Source organism: Xyrauchen texanus, unplaced genomic scaffold, assembly GCF_025860055.1.
Source record: "Xyrauchen texanus isolate HMW12.3.18 unplaced genomic scaffold, RBS_HiC_50CHRs HiC_scaffold_78, whole genome shotgun sequence".
Lineage (NCBI taxonomy): Eukaryota > Metazoa > Chordata > Actinopteri > Cypriniformes > Catostomidae > Xyrauchen > Xyrauchen texanus.
In genome coordinates, this window is record NW_026266775.1 from 58,924 (window position 1) to 72,346 (window position 13,423).

The 13,423-nt window shown below is 40.0% G+C and overlaps 1 protein-coding gene across 1 annotated transcript; it reads left to right on the forward strand.

The window, feature by feature from the left end:
- The first annotated feature begins 10,856 nt into the window (after positions 1-10,856).
- LOC127642737 (uncharacterized) lies at positions 10,857-12,988 on the forward strand. Its single transcript, XM_052125246.1, has 4 exons — positions 10,857-11,019; positions 11,694-11,821; positions 12,476-12,572; positions 12,762-12,988. The coding sequence occupies exons 1-4, from the start codon at positions 10,857-10,859 to the stop codon at positions 12,986-12,988; spliced, it is 615 nt and encodes a 204-aa protein (XP_051981206.1).
- Positions 12,989-13,423: the final 435 nt, after the last annotated feature.

The following is a 13,423-nucleotide window of genomic DNA, read 5'->3' on the forward strand; positions in this document are numbered from 1 at the left end:
AGTCATTCATTTGGGAATCAGACCACACTGGTCACACTGTATGTTTCACACTGTAGATTCAAAAGAACTGGCTCATTAGAGTCATTCATTTGGGAATCAGACTACACTGGTCACACTGTATGTTTCACATTGTAGATTCAAAAGAACTGGCTCATTAGAGTCATTCATTTGGGAATCAGACTAAACTGGTCACACTGTATGTTTCACATTGTAGATTCAAAAGAACTGGCTCATTAGAGTCATTAATTTGGGAATCAGACTACACTGGTCACAATGTATGTTTCACACTGTAGATTCAAAAGAACTGGATCATTAGAGTCATTCATTTGGGAATCAGACTACACTGGTCACACTGTATGTTTCACACTGTAGAGTCAAAAGAACCGGCTCATTAGAGTCATTAATTTGGGAACACACACAGACAAAAAGGGCCTGTCAGCCCTGCATCTCTCCCTCTCTCTCTCCCTCATTGCATAGGGATTTTGTATTGAACATAGCTCTGGATCACAGTGTCATAGAGACAAGGGGCGGGCTCATTTTACTCAGACGACCAATCAGTCTCTCGGGATCATTGTGAAGCTATCAAGCCACGCCCTAGCAACAATTTAAAGCACCTTAGCAACAACTCCCATAGACTTCTAATGAAAGATATCAAGCGGATATCTCCGGATAGAAGTGTCATAGAAACACAAGGGTGGTCTCGTTTGACTCGGGGCAGCAAACAGCCAATCATGAATCACCTCAACACTTCCTAGCCCCTCCCTAGCAACCATTGTCGAGCACCTTAACAACCAAAATCCATAGAGGGATATCTTCCATTCTGAATGTCACAGAGGCATGGGAGTTGGTTTATATCATTCATACTGACAAGCAGCCTTTGGAGTTTCATAATTGGCAGCTGTCAAGCCACTCCTAGCAACTAAACAGAGTACCCTAGCAACCGTTTAGCAATAACTATATCTCTGCACCAGAAAATCAGAGAGACTTCTGGGTTCATTTATTTCAAGCAGGATGGCAAGGAGACTTGATAAGTATCACTATGGTAACTGCCTAGCAACCACATGGGGTTACCCTAGCAACCGAGTAACAAATCACATATCTCTGCACCAGAAAATCAGAGAGACTTCTGGGTTGATTTATTTCAATCAGGATGGCAAGGAGACTTGATAAGTATCACTATGGTAACTGCCTAGCAACCACATGGGGTTACCTTAGCAACCGAGTAACAAATCACATATCTCTGCATCAGAAAAGCGTAGAGACTTCCGGATTGACTTATTTCAATCAGGATGGCAAAGAGACTTCATTAGTATCACTATGGTAACTGCCTAGCAACCAGATGTGGTTACCCTAGCAACCAAGTAACAAATCACATATCTCTGCACCAGATAATAGTAGAGACTTCTGGGTTGATTTATTTCAATCAGGATGTCAAGGAGACTTGATAAATATCACTATGGTAACTGCCTAGCAACCACATTGGGTTACCCTAGCAACCGAGTAACAAATCACATATCTCTGGACCAGAAAATCGTAGAGACTTCTGGGTTGGTTTATTTCAATCAGGATGTCAAGAAGACTTGATAAGTATCACTATGGTGACTGCCTAACAACCAGATGGGGTTACCCTAGCAACCGAGTAACAAATCACATATCTCTGCACCAGAAAATCAGAGAGACTTCTGGGTTGATTTATTTCAATCAGGATGGCAAGGAGACTTGATAAGTATCACTATGGTAACTGCCTAGCAACCACATGGGGTTACCTTAGCAACCGAGTAACAAATCACATATCTCTGCATCAGAAAAACGTAGAGACTTCCGGATTGACTTATTTCAATCAGGATGGCAAGGACACTTCATTAGTATCACTATGGTAACTGCCTAGCAACCAGATGGGGTTACCCTAGCAACCGAGTAACAAATCACATATCTCTGCAACAGAACAACATAAAGACTTCTGGCTTTGTTCATGGGACTCAGGGTAGCAAGGATCAATCAATCAATCAATCAATCCATCTATCTATCTATCTGAGGGTCAATATCTATCTATCTATCTATCTATCTATCTATCTATCTATCTATCTATCTATCTATCTATCTATCTATCTATCTATCTGTCTATCTATCTATCTATCTATCTATCTATCTATCTATCTATCTATCTATCTATCTATCTGTCTCTCTGTCTGTCTGTTGTCTATCTATCTATCTGAGGGTCAATGTCTATCTATCTATCGATCTATCTATCTATCTGAGGGTAAATATCTATCTATCTATCTCTCTATCTATCTGAGTATCTATCTATCTATCTATCTATCTATCTATCTATCTATCTATCTATCTATCTATCTATCTATCTATCTATCTATCTATCTATCTATCTGTCTCTCTGTCTGTCTGTTGTCTATCTATCTATCTGAGGGTCAATGTCTATCTATCTATCGATCTATCTATCTATCTGAGGGTAAATATCTATCTATCTATCTCTCTATCTATCTGAGTATCTATCTATCTATCTATCTATCTATCTATCTATCTATCTATCTATCTATCTATCTATCTATCTATCTATCTATCTAGCAACTAAGCTAAACTTTAAACTACTTTAAACTAATTTAAACTAAACTAATTTAAACTTCAAACTACTTTAAACTATAAACGACTTTAAACTAATTTAAACTAATTTAAACTTCAAACTACTTTAAACTTCTTCAAACTTTCTGGTCCAAACTTTGACAAGCCAACTTAAAGTTTGTCTCGACGAACTTTTTTTTCTAGTTATTATTCTTCTGAGACTAAAATTACCAAGACTAACTCCTCCTAGAGCTTTTAAGCTACAGGCACCAAACTTCGGCACAGACCTTCAGACTAATCCCGAATAGTGTGCTATATCTTTTCTAACTGATCGGACTTACGGTTTTCCTAAAATGGCGATCAAACTCGGAAAAAACTCCCATTGACTTAACATTGCTGGAATGTTCAGAAATTCAAATTCCAACTGACATTTTCACACACACAGACAAAAAGGGCCTGTCAGCCCTGCATCTCTCCCTCTCTCTCTCCCTCAGAGGATTTCTTTTATCAAGCAGCCAAAAAGTAATGACCTAAAATCTTCCTAGCCACACGCTAAAACATGCTAAAAGCGTGCTAGCATCTATCTGAGGGTCAATATCTATCTATCTATCTATCTATCTATCTATCTATCTATCTATCTATCTATCTATCTATCTATCTATCTATCTATCTGAGGGTAAATATCTATCTCTCTCTCTATCTATCTATATCTATCTCTCTATATATCTATGGGTAAATATCTATCTATCTATCTATCTATCTATCTATCTATCTATCTATCTATCTATCTATCTATCTATCTATCTATCTATCTATCTATCTATCTATCTAGCAACTAAGTTAAACTTTTTTAACACTACACTGTAGAACTGGCTCATTAGAGTCATTCATTTGGGAATCAGACTACACTGGTCACACTGTATGTTTCACACTGTAGATTCAAAAGAACTGGCTCATTAGAGTCATTCATTTGGGAATCAGACTACACTGGTCACACTGTATGTTTCACATTGTAGATTCAAAATAACTGGCTCATTAGAGTCATTCATTTGGGAATCAGACTAAACTGGTCACACTGTATGTTTCACATTGTAGATTCAAAAGAACTGGCTCATTAGAGTCATTAATTTGGGAATCAGACTACACTGGTCACACTGTATGTTTCACACTGTAGATTCAAAAGAACTGGATCATTAGAGTCATTCATTTGGGAATCAGACTACACTGGTCACACTGTATGTTTCACACTGTAGATTCAAAAGAACCGGCTCATTAGAGTCATTAATTTGGGAATCAGACTACACTGGTCACACTGTATGTTTCACACTGTTGAGTCAAAAGAACCGGCTCATTAGAGTCATTAATTTGGGAACACACAAAGACAAAAAGGGCCTGTCAGCCCTGCATCTCTCCTCTCTCTCTCCCTCATTGCATAGATATTTTGTATTGAACATAGCTCTGGATCACAGTGTCATAGAGACAAGGGGGCGGGCTCATTTTACTCAGACGACCAATCAGTCTCTCGGGATCATTGTGACGCTATCAAGCCACGCCCTAGCAACAATTTAAAGCACCTTAGCAACAACTCCCATAGACTTCTAATGAAAGATATCAAAGGGATGTCTCCGGATAGAAGTGTCATAGAAACACAAGGGTGGTCTCGTTTGACTCGAGGCAGCAAACAACCAATCATGAATCACCTCAACACTTCCTAGCCCCTCCCTAGCAACCATTGTCGAGCACCTTAACAACCAAAATCCATAGAGGGATATCTTCCATTCTGAATGTCACAGAGGCATGGGAGTTGGTTTATATAATTCATACTGACAAGCAGCCTTTGGAGTTTCATGATTGGCAGCTGTCAAGCCACTCCCTAGCAACTAAACAGAGTACCCTAGCAACCTTTTAGCAATAACTATATCTCTGCACCAGAAAATCAGAGAGACTTCTGGGTTCATTTATTTCAATCAGGATGGCAAGGAGACTTGATAAGTATCACTATGGTAACTGCCTAGCAACCACATGGGGTTACCTTAGCAACCGAGTAACAAATCACATATCTCTGCATCAGAAAAACGTAGAGACTTCCGGATTGACTTATTTCAATCAGGATGGCAAGGAGACTTCATTAGTATCACTAAGGTAACTGCCTAGCAACCAGATGGGGTTACCCTAGCAACCGAGTAACAAATCAAATATCTCTGCAACAAAAAATCATAGAGACTTCTGGGTTGATTTATTTCAATCAGGATGTCAAGGAGACTTGACAAGTATCACTATGGTAACTGCCTAGCAACCACATTGGGTTACCCTAGCAACCGAGTATCAAATCACATATCTCTGGTCCAGAAAATCGTAGAGACTTCTGGGTTGGTTTATTTCAATCAGGATATCAAGAACACTTGATAAGTATCCCTATGGTGACTGCCTAACAACCAGATGGGGTTACCCTAGCAACCGAGTAACAAATCACATATCTCTGCAACAGAAAATTGTAGAGACGTCTGGGTTGATTTATTTCAATCAGGATGGCAAGAAGACTTGATTAATATCACTATGGTAACTGCCTAGCAACCATATGGGGTTACCCTAGCAACCGAGTAACAAATCACATATCTCTGCAACAGAACAACATAAAGACTTCTGGCTTTGTTCATGGGACTCAGGGTAGCAAGGATCAATCAATCAATCAATCCATCCATCCATCCATCCATCCATCCATCCATCCATCCATCCATCCATCCATCTATTTATCTATCTATCTATCTGAGGGTCAATATCTATCTATCTATCTATCTGTCTCTCTGTCTGTCTGTTGTCTATCTATCTATCTGAGGGTCAATGTCTATCTATCTATCTATCTATCTATCTATCTATCTATCTATCTGAGGGTAAATATCTATCTATCTATCTCTCTATCTATCTGAGTGTCTGTCTGTCTATCTATCTATCTATCTATCTAGCAACTAAGTTAAACTTTAAACTACTTTAAACTAATTTAAACTAAACTAATTTAAACTATAAACTACTTTAAACTAATTTAAACTTCAAACTAATTTAAACTACAAACTAATTTAAACTTCAAACTAATTTAAACTATAAACAAATTTAAAATTCAAACTACTTTAAACTTCTTCAAACTTTCTGGTCCAAACTTTCACAAGCCAACTTAAAGTTTGTCTCGTCGAACTTTTTTTCTAGTTATTATTATTATTCTGAGACTAAAATTACCAAGACTAACTCCTCCTAGAGCTTTTAAGCTACATGCACCAAACTTCGGCACAGACCTTCAGACTACTCCTGAATAGTGTGCTATATCTTTTCTAACTGATCGGACTTACGGTTTTCCCACAGCGGATGATCAAAAACTGGAAAAATCCCATTGACTTAACATTGCGGAATGTTCAGAAATTTAAATCCAAACTGACATTTTCACACACACAGACAAAAAGGGCCTGTCAGCCCTGCATCTCTCCCTCTCTCTCTCCCTCAGAGGATTTATTTTATCAAGCAGCCAAAAAGTAATGACCTAAAATCTTCATAGCCACACGCTAAAACATGCTAAAAGCGTGCTAGCATCATGCTAAAATCGCCTAGCGAAGTGCTAAAACATGCTAAAACGTGCTAGCATCATGCTTAACACATGCTTAGCATCGCCTAGCGAAGTGCTAAAACATGCTAAAAGCGTGCTTAGCATCGCCTAGCGAAGTGCTAAAAATGCTAAAAATGTGCTAGCATCATGCTAACACATGCTTAGCATCGCCTAGCGAAGTCTTAGAACATGCTTATAAGCGTCTTAGCATCATTTTAACACATGCTTAGCATTGCCTAGCGAAGTGCTTAAATCATGCTAAAAGCGTGCTTAGCATCATGCTTAACACATGCTTAGCATCGCCTAGCGAAGTGTTAAAACATGCTAAAAGCGTCTTAGCATCATGCTTAACACATGCTAGCATTGCCTAGCGAAGTGCTTAAAAAATGCTAAAAATGTGCTACCATCATGCTAACATATGCTTAGCAGCGCCTAGCGAAGTGCTAAAACATGCTAAAAGCGTGCTTAGCATCATGCTTAACGCATCATTGCATCGCCTAGCGAAGTGCTTAAAACATGCTAAAAGCGTCTTAGCATCATGCTTAACGCATGCTAGCATCGCCTAGCGAAGTGCTTAAAACATGCTAAAAGCGTGCTAGCATCATGCTTAACACATGCTAGCATCGCCTAGCAAAGTGCTAAAACAGGCTAAAAGCGTGATAGCATCATGCTTAACACATGCTAGCATCGCCTAGCGAAGTGCTTAAAACATGCTAAAAGCGTCTTAGCATCATGCTAACACATGCTAGCATCGCTTAGCGAAGTGCTAAAAAATGTTAAAAACATGCTAGCATCATGCTAACACATGCTAGCATCGCCTAGCGAAGTGCTAAATCATGCTAAAAACGTGCTAGCATCGCCTAGCGAAGTGCTAAAAAATGCTAAAAATGTGTTAGCATCGCCTAGCGAAGTGCTAAAAAATGCTAAAAACGTCTTAGCATCATGCTTAACACATGCTTAGCATCGCCTAGCGAAGTCTTAGAACATGCTAAAAACGTGCTAGCATCATGCTAACACATGCTAGCATCGCCTAGCGAAGTGCTAAAAAATGCTAAAAACGGGCTAGCATCATGCTAACACATGCTAGCATCGCCTAGCGAAGTGCTAAAAAATGCTAAAAATGTGCTAGCATCATGCTAACATATGCTAGCATCACCTAGCAAAGTGCTAAAACATGCTAAAAACATGCTAGCATCATGCTAACACATGCTAGCATCGCCAAACGAAGTGCTAAAATATGCTAAAAATGTGCTAGCATCATGCTAACACATGCTAGTATCACCTAGCGAAGTACTAAAAATGCTAAAAACGTGCTAGCATCTATCTGTCTGTCTATCTATCTATCTATCTATTTGAGGGTCAATATCTATCTATCTATCTATCTATCTATCTGAGGGTAAATATTTATCTATCTATATCTATCTATCTGAGGGTAAATATCTATCTATCTATCTATCTATCTCTCAATCTATCTATCTGAGTGTCTATCTATCTGTCTATCTAGCAACTAAGTTAAACTTTTAACTACTTTAAACAACAAACTACTTTAAACAATAAACTAATTTAAACTTCAAACTACTTTAAACAATAAACTACTTTAAAATTCAAACTAATTTAAACTTTAGACTATAAACTTTGAACTAATTTAATCTTCAAACTACTTTAAAATTCAAACTAATTTAAACTTTAAACTAATTTAAACTTTAAACTCATTTAAACTATAAACTAATTTAAACTTCAAACTACTTTAAACTTCTTCAAACTTTCTGGTCCAAACTTTCACAAGCCAACTTAAAGTTTGTACTCAAACTTTTTAATCTAGTTAGTGGTGCTTGCCAAAGGCAAGGCATCACTATTGCTATTCGCCATACTTATTAGTGGTGCTTGCAAAGCATCACTATTGTAATCTCACATACTTATTTTTCTTCTTATTATTATATCTCCGTACAAAACTTCGGCACCTAACTCGTCCCGCACCGTTTGGCGTAGACCCACGAATGAGGTGTCAAATCGAACGGCCTATTGAGGACACGTGTGCTATGACTTTTATAAGCGATCGGGGGTACGGTGTTTGCCCCAGGGGCAAAAAAGCGGCCGAAAAATCCCATAGACTTAACATTGCGTCAAACTTTGACGCGTCACAGCTCCGAGCGAGGATTTCGCAGAAATGTGTGATTTGCCACATTTGAAGAGGCTGGCAGGCTCTGTAAGCGCATACCTCAATATGGGGTAAATGTTGCACCCCTGGGGGGCAGGAGCTGCCCAAAATTGCCCCCATTGACTTACAATGGTGTAGGGCTGACCCATGAAATTAAATTTCATAGTGATTTTATATTGAACATAGATCTGGATCACAGTGTCATAGAGACAAGGGGCAGGCTCATTTCACTCAGACGACCAATCAGTCTCTTAGGATCATTGTGAAGCTATCAAGCCATGCCCTAGCAACAATTTAAAGCACCTTAGCAACAAGTCCCATAGACTTCTAATGAAAGACATCAAAGGGATATCTCCGGATAGAAGTGTCATAGAAACACCAGGGTGGTCTCGTTTGACTCGGGGCAGCAAACAGCCAATCGTGAATCACCTGAACACTTCCTAGCCCCTCCCTAGCAACCATTGTCGAGCACCTTAGCAACCAAAATCCATAGAGGGATATCTTCCATTCTGAATGTCACAGAGGCATGGGAGTTGGTTTATATCATTCATACTGACAAGCAGCCTTTGGAGATTCATGATTGGCAGCTGCCAAGCCACTCCCTAGCAACTTAACAGAGTACCCTAGCAACCGAGTAACAAATCACATATTTCTGCACCAGAAAATCGTACAGACTTCTGGGTTGATTTATTTATGACCATAATTTTTGTTCTTTTCAAGTTACAACATGCTGTTTGACGAGTTTTGCCACGGCAAGCACCACTCACATTTTCTTCAGGAAATGTACCTATCTAGTTAGTGGTGCTTGCAAAGCATCACTATTGTAATCTCACATACTTATTTTTCTTCTTATTATTATATCTCCGTACAAAACTTCGGCACCTAACTCGTCCCGCACCGTTTGGCGTAGACCCACAAATGAGGTGTCAAATCGAACGGCCTATTGAGGACACGTGTGCTATGACTTTTATAAGCGATTGGGGGTACGGTGTTTGCCCCAGGGGCAAAAAAGCGGCCGAAAAATCCCATAGACTTAACATTGCGTCAAACTTTGACGCATCACAGCTCCGAGCGAGGATTTCACAGAAACGTGTGATTTGCCACATTTGAAGAGTCTGGCAGGCTCTGTAAGAGCATACCTCAATATGGGGTAAAAGTTGCACCCCTGGGGGGCAGGAGCAGCCCAAAGTTGCCCCCACTGACTTACAATGGTGTAGGACGGACCATGAAATAGGGATTTTGTATTGAACATAGCTCTGGATCACAGTGTCGTAGAAACAAGGGGCCAGGCTCATTTTACTCAGACGACCAATCAGTCTCTCGGGATCATTGCGAAGCTATCAAGCCACGCCCTAGCAACAATTTAGAGCACCTTAGCAACAACTCCCATAGACTTCTAATGAAAAACATCAAAGGGATATCTCCGGATATAAGCGTCATAGAAACACAAGGGTGGTCTCGTTTGACTTGGGGCAGCAAACAGCCAATCATGAATCACCTCAACACTTCCTAGCCCCTCCCTAGCAACCATTGTCGAGCACCTTAGCAACAAAATCCATAGAGGGATATCTTCCATTATGAATGTCACAGAGGCATGGGAGTTGGTTTATATCATTCAAACTGACAAGCAGCCTTTGGACTTTCACGATTGGCCGCTGCCAAGCCACTCCCTAGCAACCAAACAGAGTACCCTGGCAACCGTTTAGCTACAACTACATCTCTGGACCAGAAAATCAGAGAGACTTCTGGGTTGACTTATTTCAATCAGGATGGCAAGGACACTTGATAAGTATCACTACGGTAACTGCCTAGCAACCACATGGGGTTACCCTAGCAACAGAGTAACAAATCACATATCTCTGCATCAGAAAAACGTACAGACTTCCGGGTTGACTTGTTTCGCTCGGGGTGGAAAGGAGCCGCGTATTGTATCACCTTGGTAACTGCATAGCAACCACACGGGCTTACCCTAGCAACCGAGTAACAAATCACATATTTCTGCCCCAGAAAATCGTACAGACTTCCGGGTTGATTTATGTACGACCGCGATTTTTGTTCTTTTCGAGTTACGACACGCTGTTTGCCGAGTTTTGCCACGGCAAGCACCACTCACATTTTCTTCAGGAAATGTACCCATCTAGTTATTATTATTCTTCTTAGCAGTGAAATTTCTATATCCTACTCCTCCTAGAGCTTTAACTCCACATACTCCAAACTCGGCTCAGACACTCAAACTGTGCTGACTCGAGTTGCTATATCTTTTCTAACTGATCGGACTTACGGTTTTCCTAAAAATGACGATCAAACTCGGAAAAAACTCCCATTGACTTAACATTGCGGAATGTTCAGAAATTTAAATCCCAACTGACATTTTCACACACACAGACAAAAAGGGCCTGTCAGCCCTGCATCTCTCCCTCTCTCTCTCCCTCATTGCATAGGGATTTTGTATAGACCATTTACGCAAAAACCGGAAATACGTCAAGGAAGTGTAAACCCATTTCCGGTGTAAGCTTTGTTGATGGAGAAATGGCAGCTACCGTTAGAGTGTTTTCGACTAGCCTGACTTGTCTTCCGAAGTTCACCAGCACCGATGTGGTGAAGAGTGTGGAGATACATTCGTCCACTAAAGGGAACAAACTGGACAAGGGATATAAATTCTTCCACGAAGAGTTTATCCACAATTACCAAGGTAAGAAATCAAGAAATTGCTATAGCTAGCTTTAACCATATCACCGGTTACTCTGTTAACGTTAACTGTAAAGTAAGTAACTTAATGGTAAATCTTAGGTGTTGTGAATTTGTAATATAAGGTATAACACATCGCAGTGAATATGTCGTGTGTATGTTTAAGTGAGAGGGTATGAGATAACATAACAACCAGTAATTTGGTGAAGCTGTACTAGGTAAATGTTACTGACATTGTGTTGTGACTTAACGTTACTGAAGTAAAGTTGTGTATTTCTATGTGAGATAACACGTAATATTTTCTTGTTGCATGCGGTTATATAGTATCAAATATACTCCAGGGACAGGTTGTAGTGAGAGGTACATGCTTCAGGTCAATGAGGAAGAGCGAGGAGCCTCACAAACTGGAGGTTTGACTATAGACAGAATGCCGGTTGGCAAAAGTTCAAAAAGTTGCCAGTTCTGGCGTGTTCACTCTTCTTGCTGCGGTTGCGGCACTTTCTTCACTTACTATTTCTTTACTGAAAGTTATAGTATCATGTTATTATGAACATTGATGTAACAGCGCAAGTATGACTTCAGTGTAACCTATTTAATTTGTTATTGTGTCTAGATATCACTGGAGGCAGAAAGTGCCAACCTGAAAAGTGTTCACCTGCAGTTGTGCGGCTGGTAAAGGATTCTGCAATCACATAGTTGTCATCCTGTACCAGACCGCTCATTATTCACAGCTGGGTCTGCAGGCTGTTCCACCCCCCCTTGCCTGCACAAGTGGCTTGCAAAGATGGCACAGACCAAGAACACAGGTGGGTTTGTGATAAACATGTCATTATGATTTAAGAACCGATGCGTATCTAAACAACTGTAAATTATTATAAAAACACCCCCAGTAGTGACTACAGACTAGGGCTGCACAATATATAAAAATTATTGAAATATCACAAATGTATATATCGCATATGCATATCGCACCGGCTTGCAATAACTGTGGTCATGAAGAAAAGACAAAATCACACTGCTCTTGGCTGAATAACTTTTGTAGCTTTAATAGGAATCAGTACACTGTATATTTAATTCATACAGTGAAAACTAGCAGCGTTTTATTTTTACATTTGATTATTCAGTTTCTTTTGTTAAATAAACCTAATGTAGGCCTTCTTGAAACCCTAAACCCAGTTGTTTACACTGATATTAAAATAACACTTACTTCTTATGCGCCAGTAAAACACTGCTGTTCACTTGCAGAAGCTGTAGGGATGTTTTCTTGCCACAAAAAGAATGTGAAACACGTATGTAGGTTATATAATTTTAAAGATAATTTAAGTTTATTTTACACACTTTAAGCATTATCGTATAGCCTATCGAATTATTTATTGAGTTATCGCATAATGCATTTTTCTTCAATATCATGCAGCCCTACTACAGACTGTAACTGCTTTTTGTCTTTTACTTTTTTTAAGGGAATCCATCCTGAACCTGTTAGTGAGCTGGTGGTGCAAAAGCCCAAAACAGTGGGTCAGAACGGTCTGAGGTCCACATTGTACAAGGCATATACAGGTGATTAATTTGTTAACTGATTGATTGTTGCTTTGTGAGTAAGTTAAGTTTTTTTTTTTTTGTTATGACTAACATCATTATGGTTACCGCAGATACAATAAATAAAATGTAAATGAAGTTAAGCACTCATGTCTAACTTTTCTTTTGTGTGACCAATAATCTTGTGTATCTCTTTGCTCTTTTGTCTAGGACCACTGCCAGATCCATATATGATGGCATCTGGAAGCAAATTAAGCCAGGTGCAGCCCCAGCCTCTCATGGCTGTTGTATTGGATGGGGTTTCTGAGATAGAGCTGACGCATCTAAATTTGGGTCTGTCCCTCGTGGATCCCCCATGTCCTATCACTGTCCACCCAAGAAGTCCAGCGACCTCATCCTACACCACATGGCTCCAGAATTTCCGTCCCTTCCTCTGATGCAGCACACTTTTCCCAGGTTGCATTTCGTGCCGACATTACATCAGTTAATGCATCTCCAGTCTCTTGAAGTGTCACCGCAGCTGTCCAGCGAGATAGCAAAAGAAACTCAGCAGCAGTCCAAATGTCCTCGCGTGGACACAGCTACGACCAAGGCTGACTGCCAGTCGTTTTTGGGATGCTTGTTGTAGTAAGGCGTGTCGTGAAGAGCAGGAGTCTGCAGCTATTCAGATGATCAGAGGCTGCACAAAGCAAACAGCTGCAATGAAAAGTGGTCTGCTGGTGGAGCCTGAAGTGCTGGCAAACTATGCTGAACTGATGCAAGTTAATGTGCTACCAGCAGGATTCGTCATTCACCCTGATGCACCACATCTCGGGGCCAGTCCAGACGGTCGGGTGTATGACCCTTCAGAGTCGCCTCCTTTTGGCCTGGTT

Excerpts from the sequence above, each read along its gene's own strand:
- LOC127642737 (XM_052125246.1), top strand. The coding sequence starts at position 10,857 with ATGGCAGCTACCGTTAGAGTGTTTTCGACTAGCCTGACTTGTCTTCCG. Across the intron at positions 11,822-12,475 it reads GGCACAGACCAAGAACACAG|GGAATCCATCCTGAACCTGT; the intron begins GTGGGTTTGTGA and ends ACTTTTTTTAAG. Across the intron at positions 12,573-12,761 it reads ATTGTACAAGGCATATACAG|GACCACTGCCAGATCCATAT; the intron begins GTGATTAATTTG and ends TCTTTTGTCTAG.